The sequence below is a fragment of the Solanum tuberosum genome, unplaced genomic scaffold, assembly GCF_000226075.1.
Source record: "Solanum tuberosum cultivar DM 1-3 516 R44 unplaced genomic scaffold, SolTub_3.0 scf00021, whole genome shotgun sequence".
Taxonomy (NCBI): Eukaryota; Viridiplantae; Streptophyta; class Magnoliopsida; order Solanales; family Solanaceae; genus Solanum; species Solanum tuberosum.
In genome coordinates, this window is record NW_006238947.1 from 279,592 (window position 1) to 294,955 (window position 15,364).

Below are 15,364 nucleotides of genomic sequence, written 5' to 3' on the forward strand. Positions count from 1 at the left end.
TATATATATATATATATATATATAATTAAAAGTGTTTTCTATGTCTCGCTTCTTGACTTCTTTGTATGTTTATTTCTTTATATTTTAAACCCCTTGATAAAAATCATAAATCTATCAGTGATCTATGCACTATAATTTTTTCAATAAAGGATCATGAATTGATCACTACCCCCTTGAACAAAGATGACTTCCCCACTACCCCTAGAGACGAATTATATATATATGGTAAATTTAGTGGATTCAACTGAATCTATATTAAAATTTCTGATCAGATATCGTTAATTCTAAATATTGAATTCTCTCTTTTCTTGATTTCCTTTTTCAATTTTCCATTTACTGAAATTAAATAAACTAAAACTAATCTTCCTTCTTAGTGGACTTCAACAACACAAATCACGAGTCTATATTACTGATCATAAGATATATGAAGTTCTAAAATCCCTACATTAAAAGTTTTGTATAATCTAGTTAATATAGTTATAATTATATTGTTATTAATAAACTACTTAATAAATCAAAACTATTCCATAAAAAAATTATTTGATTATTTAAATTGTTTATTCATTTGATTGTGTATTCTACTCACCCACCAAATGCAAATTGAGGTGACTTTTGTTTTCTAACTCATCCAGTCTCGAAGAGGTAAACTTTTTTATCGGATAAAAAGGAAATTTGTCTCAAAGTGAAAATAGTAGTAATCATAAAGCCTTATTTAAATGTAACGATTCATCTAATCATTTTTGAGTATTACAATTCCTTTCTCCTAAATGATTCTTCTCGTAAATTTAAAATATAATATATGACTTAGAGGGATGGGTGATACGATTTTCAAAATAATCAAATATGTTTCAGAGATCAAAAAATAAATAATTCGGAATTTATATGTATCGAGATGACCAAAAAATTATAATGTAATTCATTATATAAAAGATTCATCAATTCTGATAAATCATTGTCTTCTAGATAATATTGATCATTTGCTGCTATGTTTGACATGACTTTTTAGGGATATGCTTTGATTTTGATTTGATTTTAATACGTGGTGACAAGAAATTTAAAGTTCCATTGCTAAATTATTTTTATTTATTGTAAATAAAGTTTCTAAGTGGCTTTCAACTTGATGACACTCAAATCATCAAAGAATTTATGGGGGGAAAACCAAGGAAGAAAAGAGAAATAAAATTGATATCTAAAGTCATAGTTTCGAAGAAAAGAGAAATAAAATTGATATCTAAAGTCATAATTTCGAATCATACATTGGCCTACCCGCCTATTAATTGAAGAAAGTATAATAGTTGCTTTTATTAAATTGATAATATAACCTCTTTTTTTGTTTTGTTTTTAATTCGATATATGGTATTCGTTTTGGTGTTTGATGGATTTTGAGGGTTAATTTCTTGAATAATCATCTAAGTTACGTTAGTTGTCTATTAAAAAATTGCTTTTATTTGTTTTGGATCGTAAAATTATTTAACTTATTTTTTTAAAAAAAGTATTATAAAAGTCTATTTTTTAATTGACGTCATGTCATATTAAAGCAGCCCTCATTTTTAAAAATAATAATATATAAACTCATTTAACTCAAGACTTATTTTCATTATAGTAAACCCGATTAAAAAGATTCAATTAAGAAAAAGTTTTAATTTACTCAACTCCTTTTTAATTGTGTCATCTTAATCGGTTCAATAAGATAATAATCTAACTCATTTAATCTCTTCTTGTTCATAATGTTGAAGCAGTAAAACATTTTTTCTTACGAATTTTGCGTTACAATATTTTTATTATAAGAAACTATGCTTTAATGTACCATTTGTTTGAGTAACAATACTCTTTTTTCTTCTTCAAATTTATGAAGGACATGAAAATAATAGATATATGAGTTAAAAGAAATAAATATAATTTTAGTACATAAAATATTTAGTAAAAAATTAAAAGATACTTATTACTTTAAGATATAATTGTTTGTGATAATTTGAGAATATTTTTCTATTGGTTGATTTATCTTTGGAAGAAAGTATTCTCACTGATATTATTACTTATAAGATTTTTTTTTTATTATGATTGTACTTTTTATTGTGGTTGCTATTTTTTTCTTTCTCCTTTGTGTTTTCCCATTGACCCTTAATGATTGCTCATGGACGTATAGTAATTAGAAGTGGGCAAGTTACATATTTCACACGACAAATTATATTCGTTAATTAAATATATAGTTTTTTTTTAATTTTAATAAATAATTATAGAATATAAAATTAATTCCATTATTAGAAGTTTAATTTGAGCATTGAATAACCATTGTAACCATTGTAGTAAAAATTATCCAATATAGCCTTTGAAATTTTTTAAGGTTAATATATGGATCTCTAGAAAAGAAAAAGGAAAAAAAAGCATGAAATGTGTATAATGACAATTGTCTTTTAAAAGTCAAAACATTTATGAACGATTTCATCACCCAAAAATAAAGGTAAAGGAAAAAAGGCTTGGGGGGACAACAATTCACCTAAGAAATTGATGGAACCATATATACATATTTTCGTCGTTTGATAAGGTGTATAAAAAAAGTATTTAATAAAATGTATTAGTAATGTTGAAAATAGTTTTATTGTTTAAAGTAGTATATATATTTCATCGTTTAATAAAATTGATGGAACAATCTTTGTACCATTTTTATTAGTTCAATAACATATTCGAGTCTTTTTTCCTTTTTATTATAAAGAGTTTGTTTGAATTGACTTATTTTGAATGTTTCTAGGTCAGAATAATGTTTAAAGTAAGAAAACTTAGTTGCACTAATAACTTTACATATCCTCTCTGCTCTCCAACGCATCTCATTTTCACTCATACTCTTCATTGCCCGCATCCTCACCATCACATACACCTACTTCACTATTCCACCTTTCATAATATTTATCTAAATTACATACAAATAATTTTAAAATATATTCTTTTACTTATTTAATAAAAAAAAACATATCTTCTTAGAAAATATTTTTCAAGAAAATGCCTTTCGTCGTACCGAAAACACCCTTAGGTTGGATAAATTAGCTTCCTCTCATTGTCAATCCATTTTGTCGGTCTTATTCAATTTTGTCGAAACAAATATCAAATGAATTTATCAACTTTTTCTCTGTCCCTTTCTTGATACCTCCCTCTTTACCTATTCTTTTAACCTTTAATTTTTTTTTAATTTTTTTTGTAATAATAGCGTAAATTTTATTGAAAAAGATATCAATAATATAGGTCGCCTAATTAATTGAAGTATATATTCGATTAATCGGGACAACTTTCTTTTTCTTAATTTTTTTGTCAAGTTTAATATAGTCTTATTAATCAACTTTAATATATACTACCTATTAACTTTTTTCAAGCCATTGATTCATTTTTAGTAAGAATCATCTTATTAAAAAATGTTTAATTGGTCGGTAAATACAACTTAAACTTAATTATTTTAAGAGTTAGTCACGCAAAATATTAATTAATTAAGGAAAGGGAGCAAAAGATATGACTAATAATTAATAAATTAAATTAAAATCTAATTAATGACGCCACAACTTAATTATTGGCCTTTGGTTGTACTTTAAACTATTTGCCTTTTGGAGAAAGGGGATCCAAGGAAAGAGAAAGAAAAAAAAAATTGAATAGTAATTTGGACCGAGTGAAATACATTGAACTTGTAGTGATAGTGTCTCTTTCACACATATGTTTAATGAAAAATGGAGTTGTCTCCCTTTAAAAATCAATAGTATACCATTTGACAATATTTTTTGTTGTTCGGTATCTGTATTGGACACGATTAAATTTAAAATTGTGCATTGCAGAGTTTATTTCTAGGGATGACACTTTTAATATGATGTTTTCTATTCTCAGGCAGTGGTGGATCCATAATTTTTTAGTTATGGGTGCTTAATTATTTCTAATTGGGAAAAAGGACAAATATACCTCTGAATTATCGTAAATGGTATGCAGATACCTTCCGTCATACTTTAGGGACATTGGTGCCCTGCTGTACCAAAAAACTAGAGCATATATGCCCTTCACTCTAACGGAAGACTAAATAGGGACACGTGACACAATCTTATCTGTTGATCCGATATTTAATAAAATGTCGGGTCGGTGGATAAAATTATGACATGTGTATATTCGTTAGTATAAAGGGTATATATACTCTAGTTTTTGGACGGCAAGGACACCAATGTCCCAAAAATATGACGGAGGGTATCTGCATACCATTTACGATAGTTCAAGGCTATATTTATCCTTTTTCCCTTTCTAATTTGAAGCTGCTATTAAAAACTCAATATACATATTTCTACGAATTACTAGATTTCCTATATAAATAATAGTGTTGGCTCTAAAATGTAATGGGTGCTCAAGCACCCTTAAGCTTAAATGTAGATCCGCCACTGTTCCAAGGAGCCATAAATTCAAACATGAGACATCTGATGAAGGGATCACAACTATTCCACCTCTACGACCTATATTTGTAGTAGTTTTTTTCTTCTTTTAATTAATCATTAGCTTTCAATGGTCCTTGTTGTTGTTTTGTTATACCTTTCAAGAAATGATTTCCCTAAAAATTCCAACACTAAGAATCATTCAAGTCATCATCTATTTTAGTATTTAACAAAAAATTTAATGCTAAGGTCAGATCAATTGAACAATTTGTTCAATAACTCAATAAACAAAGCTCTTATGTATACAATAATTTTCTTAAAAACAATATTATTTAAAAACCAAACATGCAAGTTATGTGGATGGTAATTCTTTTTATTTCTCGAGGTATAATGACAAATCAAAAAGCTCAACTATAACTACTTAGGTTTTGGACAAGTTTTACAAACCACTAGAAAACACAATTAACTAACGTTTGCTCAAAAATTGCACTGCAAACACAATTAACTAACGTTTGTTAAAAAAATACACCTGTAATTTGTTTTCCCCACATCTATAAAGATAACTAATTGAACATTAGATTATAGTCATATCCTAATGTCGCAATTTTTTAATTATTCAGTATTTAAAATTTACTAGCCCGATTAATCTATTTTAAATCAGGTATGACAAAAAGGCATACCATATTCCCAACCGAACTTGAGACCTTGTGCTACTATATATAGGTATATGCTTATGGGTAAAAAAACTTAAATATACAAATAAAGTGTCTTAATTATCACTAAATAATAAGGAGGGTATTTTTGTAATCAAATGACTTTTTCTTCAAAATTATATAATACATGATATTTTCAGTACAACAAATCAAATAGTAAATAAAAATAATAATATCAGAATAACTAATCTTAACATAACTTGTTTTCGAACTGAACCACCCTAAAAGGTTAAGTGAGAATCTAGTTGTTGATTTTCTAATTAGTCAACGAAATAATAATAAATCTATTAAGTTGACATCAACTCATTATTCCAAATTAAATACAAGTATTATTTATACGTGTTACGTTATTCAACGTTAAAAGAACTTATACATTAATTAATTTGTCTTTCATAATCAACAAATTATATTTATTTTGAAGGATTAACAAATGCGCATTGCAGAATGGTATCGACGGAAATATTTATTAATATCTAGTTGGTAATTAAGTTGACTTGATTAATAAATATTGTACAGGTTGTACCTAGAGTAGTAGTACAAGTTCAACTCCTATTTTGAGTTTGATGTAAACATTGTTATATGTTTAATGTATATTTAATTGTCAAATTTTAATGTTCTTAGATTATACTAATAAATAAATGTGCATTATTCAAATTTTAATTATAAATTCATCTTCGTTGTTAAGTGCTTTTATTTAACTTGGAAATAAACACTTCTTTCTTGCCATCGATGAGTATTGTGAAATAGCCGAAACGATTCAATGGAATCGATGACCTGGACATAAATTCTAATTAGATATTTGGATATGCGATTTTATTTCACGATTTGAAATTATGAGATGAATTTAATGTTAATTAGGACATGCGATTTTCATCTCATGATTTGAAATTTCAAATTCTCCAACAAAAAAAAACTTGATTTTGAGAATCTTATATCATGATTTCACGTTTTTCAAATGCAAAAATTAACCCACACATTTATATTTTTTAATAAAAAAACTCACCATTTTATAAATACTTTTTTGCGTGACTACTCAAAAAGTGATGAAATATATGCACAAAATATGAGCATAAAAATATTGATCAACAAATGGCTCAATAAATATAGTACACAATAACTTATGTTCAATTTTACTTTTTTATCAGACTAATGTTCGATCAATAAATCTTGTATACTTTTTTTTAGAATAACCTTACGATAGTGTATTATACTTTTGTTATTAACTTTTGTTTAGTTAGTAAGATTATATAAAGAATTGAGATAACTTGATAGTTTCACAACTTAATAGGGTTGTTATATTTATGAGCAAAAAAACACAACTTGAAAACTTAAATTACACATCCATACAAAACTTTAACTCATCTCATCGGATATCATATCATTATTTCAAATCATAATTTCATCAAATATGGCCAAATGAGCCCTAAGAAAATCATATTTACTTAAAATTATTATTTTCACATATCTAATATTTTATATTTACTTAAAATTAATAATTTTAATATATATAAAAAATAAAATTAATAATAATAAAAAATGAGGTGTTGAATCTAAAGCAATTATTTTAGTGACCTCCTTTGAGCCGACCATGTGAAATGGTTGAAAACTTTCCATTATTAATGATCTCAATTAGAAAACTTTTGGCTAATGTACGATTTACTTTTTAAAGGCAATTTAATTTCATAAAATTCAGATTAAAATTCCAATTAATTTAAATCTGAAAAATATCAGACAAGGTGACAAAACAATGTACAATTTACAATGCACATGTTACATACAATAAAACTACAAAAAGAATAAAAGAAAAAGGGAAGAAAAATACCACACCACCTGCGTAAATGGTGGATACCAATCTGAATTGTGATGAGATGGTTAGAATCCTTCATTCTTAATTAAAAGTTTCAAATTTGAAATCATTGTCTCAAAATAGACCTTGCTATATGCTATTCAAATATGCTCAGACTTTAATACGAATATCCAACGTCGATTAGAAAAAAAAGGGTGGGTGGGGTAAAAATGTGGGACCGGAATCCCACTATTTGTTAAGGAATCATTGAAGCCAAGTGTGGGGCAATTGAAATACGAAAAAGCCAAAACTACACATTATCTTTAATCCATTACCCACTCACCACATACTTTTATATATCAGCAAAATAAAACTATAATTGTATGTTAAAATCATAAATTTCGAATGTATTTTTCCTTTTTTAAAATTTTCTTCACTATTACATGTCTATCACACAAATTATAATGGAGTATTAATTAATATTCTATTCCATTTTAATTCGTGTAAAGTTATTAGTTTACCACAAAAAATTAATCAAAATTTATTAAATAAATTTAATATTTTTAAAATTAAAATTTAGATTTTTAAAATTATAATACAAGAAGTTACAGATTCTTCTCATATTAAAATAATAATGAAATTCATTTGAATTTTAAAAAATAACTTACATAAATCAGAATGGAGAAAGTATTTTACTATTACAATCACCATGCCAATTCACAATTTATTTAAATAGAAAAAAATCATTTTAAACTATGTTTTATTATTTTTGTAAGTATGTTTTTTAATACTTGTGGGCTTGTGGCAAATGCTATTATTACATTATTGTTATTATTATTCCTCCTGTTTTTTTTTTAAATTTTATTAATGTCTTGTTTTTCTTTTTTTGCTTCATTATTATATTATTGTTTACTTTTTCTTTTGTTTTTAACATGTCATTTTCATTACTATTATATTTTCATTGATATTGTTCATTTGAGTTTAGGTGTAACGGGTAATATTTTTACCTTTACGAGATAAAAATAAAACTACATACATAAGAAAATTTTATATAATTAAAAATAAGATTTACAAAAGCATTATAAAATCCGATCTCCATCTCTTGGCGCTTTATTTATACACACAATGCTCTGAATTCTCAAAAGAGTCACTTCACGCTTTCCGCAAAGCCATCATCTTCGGCTCTCTCTCTCTCCTCGTTGCCGCCGGTGCAAAACAACACTGAGATTCCTGCCGGAAAATGAGTTCGTCGTCGTCGTCGTTCTTCGTCTCTTGAAAACTCTTCGCTGTACTCATTTCATTGATTTACTTTCATAAATTGCGTTGTGGAAGTAGAAGAAGGAGTTCAATTCGAGTTACTAATTATGGACGCTAAACAATTCGAAGTTTACAAAAGTTCTTTCCTTTGAAGCTTCTCTCTGTTCGTCGAACAATTAGCTTAGTAAGTGAAATTTTCACCTACCTTATGTAAATGTTCTCTCTTTTGTAATTACTGTTTTGCTTATCCTTATGGTAGTGTAGAAGCTTTGATTTGTCTGCAACAGTTGTATACTATTGTTTTGGTTGAATCGAAGTAGATATTTGCACACTAATTTTGTTGAAGTTGAAAAAATATTAGCATTTGAAGTTTAGATTGGGGAAAAAATTGTGGATGAAATTGTGTTTGGACCTGTTAGTTCACTTGAAAACAAAAGTTTGTAAATGTTGAAAATGAGTAGAAATCAGTATTGAAATACACTTTTAAGGCATTAACTCAATATTTCACATGAAATTCAAGTAAAGTATCTACAGATACTGAATTGTGTGCAATTATTCAGTTTTTACATTTAAATCAGCTGTCAATATCTTTAAAAACTTAAATTTACTAGTTAGTTCACTTGAAAAAAAAGTTTGTAAATGTTGAAAATGAGTAGAAATCAGTATTGAAATACACTTTTAAGGCATTAGCTCAATATTTCACATGAAATTCAAGTAAAGTATTTACAGATTCTGAATTGTGTGCAATTATTCAGTTTCTACCTTAAATCAGCTGTCAATATCTTAAAAGCTTAAATTTACTAGTTAATCTGATTAAATTTTAGAAAAATATATATATATATAAATTTAGCTGCACTGATTTGGTGCAAAATGAGAGAAAGATAGAACTTTAGAAATGATATCATGTTTTTTTACTTGGTCTCAGTAGGATAAGAATTTCAAGAAATTAATGTGTTCTCTTTTGTCTCCAAAGTGATAGATTAGCATCGAGAAACCACCAATTCAAACTGCAATGTCAAAATTTTAATATTTGAATTTTTTTAAAGAAAAAATTATTTTCTTTTGACTAAATTGAGTAAAATTTTAACCTTTTTTTAGTGGTAAATTGTGATTTCTTCCTTAATATCTGTTGTGGTGAGTCAATTCTTGTGTTTTACTTAGTTCAAAGTAAAGTACCTCCAAGAAGCTAAAAGCCTTTCTGAATCTTTTGTCTTGGTGTAAAGATTGGGATGTAAATGATGAAACATGAATTTTCGATTTTATTAGCTCCTTAAGTTTTTATATCGTATATCTTCTGGATGCGTTATTATTACTGTATAGTTAGTTTTTGACTTCATGTATTTTAACTTCCCTTGCATTTAACTGGAGTATATTATCACTGTGTGAATTTTCTCCTTACAGTTTATCCCGTGGATCTGGCTTTGAATTTTGGATTCTCTCTCGGTTATTTAGTGGAAGCATCGAGTCGCTGTGGATAGGATTGAGGCTTCTTCTCTGCTTGTCTCATTCTTTGATCAGCATTTACTGCATTATTTGCTTCTCTGTTGGTGTTAAAGTGATGGAAGTGTTCTCAGCCTTGCTATCTTCTTAATTTCCTGTACTAAATCCATTTTTATGCCCCTTGTATCAATTTGCTTTCTGATAATTGGAGAGATCATCAAAAGAATGGACATGTTGCTTTTGACTTCAACTGAACCCCCAATGAAACGCAGAGCTGGTTTATTTATAGTTCAGGCTGGGCGAGGATCATATCGAGGAAGTTAGTCTGGTAGTTGGTGGTAAATTGGGTTGCTATTTTCTGAATTTTGGAGCTTTTGATTTATTTAGAATAAAGAAGAATGAGTGCTGCTTCCTTGAGGCATTTCCTGGAAAGTCTCTGCTTCAAATCTCCATGGAATTATGCAGTGTTCTGGAAGCTTCAGCACCAGTGTCCTACGTAAGTTGTTTCTTAGCCCATTTCATTGCGACAGTTCAGTGCCCTATCTAGCAAAACAAGGATAGAAAAAGACAAAAGAAGTATATTTTCAAGGAATCTGAATTATTTTGTGTTCAGCTTAGTGTATGTTTCCGCAAGCCATCATACTTGATTTGGACCAGTATGAAGTTCCTATGGAGAAAATACAATGCTATACACCTTTTTGATTACATCCATCTTTCTGTATTCTGTGAAAATTTCCTCTCATTCTATTTATTTTGCAGCCCATGAAGAAAATAGGATACTCTTTGTATTTGCTTAATATTTGTCTTTGTACAGGTTGTGTTACTGAATCAAAAATGTATTGCATTTGTAGCATTGTACTAGATCAGCTTATTTTTTTTTAGAGGATTTAGTCTTAGGTGGTTTATAATCTGTACATGCACTGAATGGTTGAGACTAGTTGCTCACTTACATTGGCTCGACTTACTTTTGCAGCATTTTGACATGGGAAGATGGATATCTGGATATTCCGGGTGCTAGAGAACCTTACAGAAGTCAAATTGGCAATTATTATAGCAAATACTTGAATGAGTTATCCCCAAACTGTGGGTCAAGATCACATAATGGATATTTGGGTGCACATCCAATTGACTTAGCCATGGCTGAGATGTCAAGTACTTATCACATTGCAGGAAAAGGGTAGATCATTGATTTCTCTCTTTCTGGCTTCTGTATTTTTCTATTTGTTATTGAAATAGTAGCATAATTAGGCTTTCCTTATTAATTAGCTTCAGAAAAATTGACTGAAACTGGCTAGCAATGTCATGAGCTTTTGTGGCATTCATTCCCAGTGTGCCCTTATTTTCCCCCACGTCCCATTCTATCAACAAATTTTCTATAATATTAATAATTTATTGATCTAGATCAGCTAGAAAAAAACTAAGTTATCCACCATCTTGTTGGAGGAAGAAGAGAGAGAGGGGGGCTAGCCATAATCTCTGTCAAAAGCAAATGGGTTTACGATTTCTCTTATAGACGGTACAAGATTTTTCTGGTGCTGGAAGACCAACTTATGGAAAGATCAGAGTGGTAATAACTATGGAATAAATCTTAGCATACATTTCAGGTTCGATATGCCACCACAGTGGACGAGTGAAAGCCATACTGACTTGTGAATTTCTGCATTCATAAACCAATATTTTCTCTTTATTCTTGATGGTTTATTAAGCAACCACTTGGATACTCTGCCTGACTTACTCCTCGATATGTGGTCAAGTTTGGATCTCCATTGCATCGTTATCATTCTTATTACTTAATCATGATCCTGATAAGCTGAGAGCTATTTTTGTTGTCATCTCCTTTTCTTGTATGATATCAAGAGTCAACTTTATTGTTTTCCTTATGTGTCTTTTGTTGAAAATGAAACAGGGTGGTAGGTGAAGTGGCATCTTCGGGCATCCCACGCTGGATTTCTTCTGACAGTCTAGCACCTGCAGAGCTTGGGTTTGATTCTGTTGCTGAGGTACATATTAAATTTGACATCTTTGCTTCTGGGAAGTGTAATTTATTGCTTAACTATTTGGTCCTTTTCTCAATTGAGATGAACCCATGTTACACTTAAACACTCTGTCGACGGGGCCAAAACTGATGTAGCTTGATGAAATGCTGCTATTCTGCCCCCCATTAGCCGGACAAAGTTATCCATTTCTTTTTATAGTAATGGGGTCTCTTCGCAGGCCCAGCTTTTCTTCTTTAACTTTAGTTGGTTAAATAAAAAGGTTAACTAATTTGGACCTCTTCGGTTAATGTAGCACAAAGTGATTTTTAGTATTACGGATAACTAATTTGGACCTCTCCTGTTTATGTAGAACAAAGTGATTTTAGAATTACGGATAACTAATTTGGACCACTGTTAATGTAGAATAAAGTGATTTTTTAAAAGCTATGGATAAATTATCGTTACCATTTTCAAAAAAAAATGAATATCGTTACCATTTTCAAAAAAAAAGCTATGGATAAATTTCTCAAATTCTATTTATTGACTTGAAGCATCATTGATGGATTGATTGATTGAAATTTGTTGCAGTGTCCAGATAAGTGGATGCTTCAGTTTGTCACTGGCATTAAGGTGAGTTTGTGTAGCATAAGGTTTGAGGCAGTTTTATTCATCTCTTGCGTTAACAGTATTCCTTAAATTAACCATATAAAATATCTTTCTTTTTCAGACTATATTGCTGGTACCTTGTATTCCTTATGGTGTTCTTCAATTAGGATCAGTGGAAACGGTATGTCATGTTTTTGATATCACAATATTTCCAATATCTGAACTTCATTGGATTTTTTTTTTGCCAAGTGATTCACAAAGTTATTTCTGATGCTCGTCTAATGGAAACTTAAGCAGCATATGAAACTTCATAATTATATTTTAGACGTGATTTCTAAGCTTTGGGGTGGCCATAGAGCTACAGGATGCCTCATTTACTTTTTTATCCCTTGCATTGTGTATGTGCTTACATGCAGCGGTATCTTTATACGGTCATTCACACAATACTGTATTTCTTTCACGTAATCAGGTAGCTGAAAACATGGAGATAGTTACCAATTTGGCTGAAGAATTTGATGCCCATTACAAATTTGTGGAGAGCTTTTTACCTGGTGGAAGAAGCCGTGAATTTCTTCTACAGTCAACTCTCTCAGAGACTTTGAATATACCATCTGCAACTACCACAAATAAGGTGAATGAAGATGATGTAGCTGCTGATATACCAATTCTGAAAGAACACAAGTTATCAGCTGCATTTCCGATGACTTCTTTAATTGAGGTTCAACATCCCTTTCAGTTATCTGGACAGCACATGCAAAATATCCTCGAGGATGAAAATGAAAGCATAACTAGCAAATTTGTTGAACACTTGCCAAATGTTCTCGAAAATGCAAATGGAAGGGAAATTGCCATGCAACATGTGGACATGATTAATCTAGTGAAGCATCTCGCTCATGAATATTCTGATGATAATAGATCAGGGATAACCGAAAGTAGCTTCGGTAGATCTACTTGCCATACAAAAGATATAGATGCCTTTTCTTACTCTAGCTGCAACGTTGGTGGAGTCGGTGTTTCTAATGAGGTAGATTTTTACTTTGATGGAGACATGCTAGATCCACGATCTCTTGGAATGGATTGCAGTGACACTATTCTCGGAAATGTAAGTAATTCTTTTAGCTGCCCAACAGAATGTGAACTATACGAAGCCTTTGGAAGTACAATCCACAACTTGTCTGGCTTTAGTGCAAATATTGCTAGCAAATCCATCTATACAGAAGATTGTATGTTTAATATTGAGCCATCATTTGGGCAATCAAATGGATGGAATCTGAAAGAAGATAATACAGAGAATCTTCTGGAAGCTGTTGTTGCCAGTGCTTGCTGTTTTTCTGATGATTACTCACTACACAAAGTGGCTGGTCTGGAGTCCTTAAACATGTCATCAGGAAAACCTGTCCCTTCTCGTAAAAGGCAAAATCAATCTGCAGAAAGTGATTCGGTTGGAGAGGCAGTTACACGAAGCACTCTTACATCGGCTTCTGCTGGGGTAGACAAATATGCTTCGACCAACTGTCTGCATTCTGCTTCTTCATTTGATTGTGTTGCCAGTGCATTTAATGAGGAGCAGCATCAGAGAAAGGTCTTTAGCTCTTTGAGTTGTCACAAGGAGTCAAAAGTATCTAATACTAACAAGAGAAGGAGATGGTCTGGTGATAGTCATAAGCCCAGACCACGAGATAGACAGTTAATTCAGGACCGGCTTAAGGAATTGCGGCAACTTGTCCCTAGTGGTGCCAAAGTAAGTCTAGCTTCACCTTAGTTCTATTAGGTTATTTTCTTGTACCTAGGATTAAAATAACTTTTTGTTTTCTCCCTGCAGTGTAGCATTGACAGTTTACTAGATAAAACCATAAAGCACATGCTATTTCTGCGAAGTGTTACTAATCAGGCTGATAAACTAAAGTTCCAGTCTCAGATAGAGGTAATCATTCCGTGGTTCACATATTCATCTATTATTTACTTGGTTTTTGGTTGCAAAGTATTTTTCATTTCGAGTCTAATTTCACTAAAAAATGTTATGTCGAAACCATACCCTCTGCTATCTTTTTCTGCGGGTCCATCATTTTGTCAGGTCCTAATTTCATTGATCCATAAGTACTGCAGGTAGACCCTGACAAGAGCCTTCAGTCACCTCAAGTAAAATCTAGTAATCAACAAGGAACCTCTTGGGCTCTAGAATTGGGAAGTGCGGACCAGATATGCCCAATAATTGTCAAAGATTTGGAATACCCTGGACACATGCTTATAGAGGTATATCATATGGCTTCACTAGTCCTAGTTTCTTACTAGTTTTCGCGTTATAAAAGAATTCCCTGCTCTAGCACCACAAATAAAATCTGAGATCTCAGTACTCCTAACATCTGTCTGCATTATGAAATTTTGAGCTGACATAAATTTCAAACAGATGATGTGTGATGACCATGGACGTTTCTTAGAAATTTCTGATGTTATTCACCGTTTGGAGCTGACGATTTTGAAGGGCGTGATGGAAAAGCGTTCAGAGAGCACCTGGGCTCACTTTATTGTTGAGGTAGTAGTCTCCTTTCACAAACTAATTCCTTTTTACTTGGAATAGATCTCCATTGTAGCATATGATTGAGTTCAGTGGTTCCTTGTACAAAATTATCAACTCTAGGGATATTTTTTTTTTTTTTTTGGTTAAACTCTAGGGATATAATAATATGGGGAAGACAAAATTGTTTCAAGTACTGTTATTTTCGAACTTAATTAACAAGATCAGGGAAATGACAGTATACGTTGTACTGAAATATTTTTCGATTTGTTTACAGGCCTCAGGAAGCTTCCATAGACTGGATATCTTCTGGCCGCTGATGCAGCTCCTACAGCAGGTGCCAAGTTCTATTTCACGCAACATCTAGTTGGTTTATTAAATTATGCGGAGATTTGACGATTGGGAGCTTTGTAATGAACCTGGATTTAGTATTTTCTATAATATGTATCTATCAAATAGCATCTGTAATAGTTCACCTTGAACGTGTGATATTAGTGTGTTGCCAGCCATGTGAATTAATGAAAGCTTGAGTTCCTATTTCCCTGCTCCCTCTAATTTTTTTGTTCATCCAAAAAACTAAGAATGTGTGAATAGCAGAGTGATTAGAGAATAGAAGAAATTCTTCCTAAATTGAGAAGTAAAATTGCCATATTGTGTGTTTAAACAAGTTTTCCTTGCAC

The 15,364-nt window shown here is 30.6% G+C and overlaps 1 protein-coding gene across 1 annotated transcript; it reads left to right on the plus strand.

Moving 5' to 3' along the window:
* The first annotated feature begins 7,992 nt into the window (after positions 1-7,992).
* On the plus strand, positions 7,993-15,228 carry LOC102595276 (transcription factor bHLH157-like). Its single transcript, XM_006340938.2, has 11 exons — positions 7,993-8,331; positions 9,549-10,083; positions 10,561-10,764; positions 11,494-11,587; positions 12,152-12,193; positions 12,291-12,350; positions 12,639-13,910; positions 13,992-14,093; positions 14,276-14,422; positions 14,577-14,702; positions 14,962-15,228. Exons 2-11 carry the CDS (start codon positions 9,986-9,988, stop codon positions 15,049-15,051), a joined length of 2,235 nt encoding a protein of 744 aa, XP_006341000.1. The 5' UTR covers positions 7,993-8,331; positions 9,549-9,985; the 3' UTR covers positions 15,052-15,228.
* The last annotated feature ends 136 nt before the right edge of the window (positions 15,229-15,364 follow it).

Coding starts and splice junctions, on each gene's coding strand:
- LOC102595276 (XM_006340938.2), top strand. CDS start 9,986: ATGAGTGCTGCTTCCTTGAGGCATTTCCTGGAAAGTCTCTGCTTCAAA. Junction 10,765..11,493: donor TATCACATTGCAGGAAAAGG/GTAGATCATTGA, acceptor AAAATGAAACAG/GGTGGTAGGTGAAGTGGCAT. Junction 12,194..12,290: donor AGTTTGTCACTGGCATTAAG/GTGAGTTTGTGT, acceptor TTTCTTTTTCAG/ACTATATTGCTGGTACCTTG.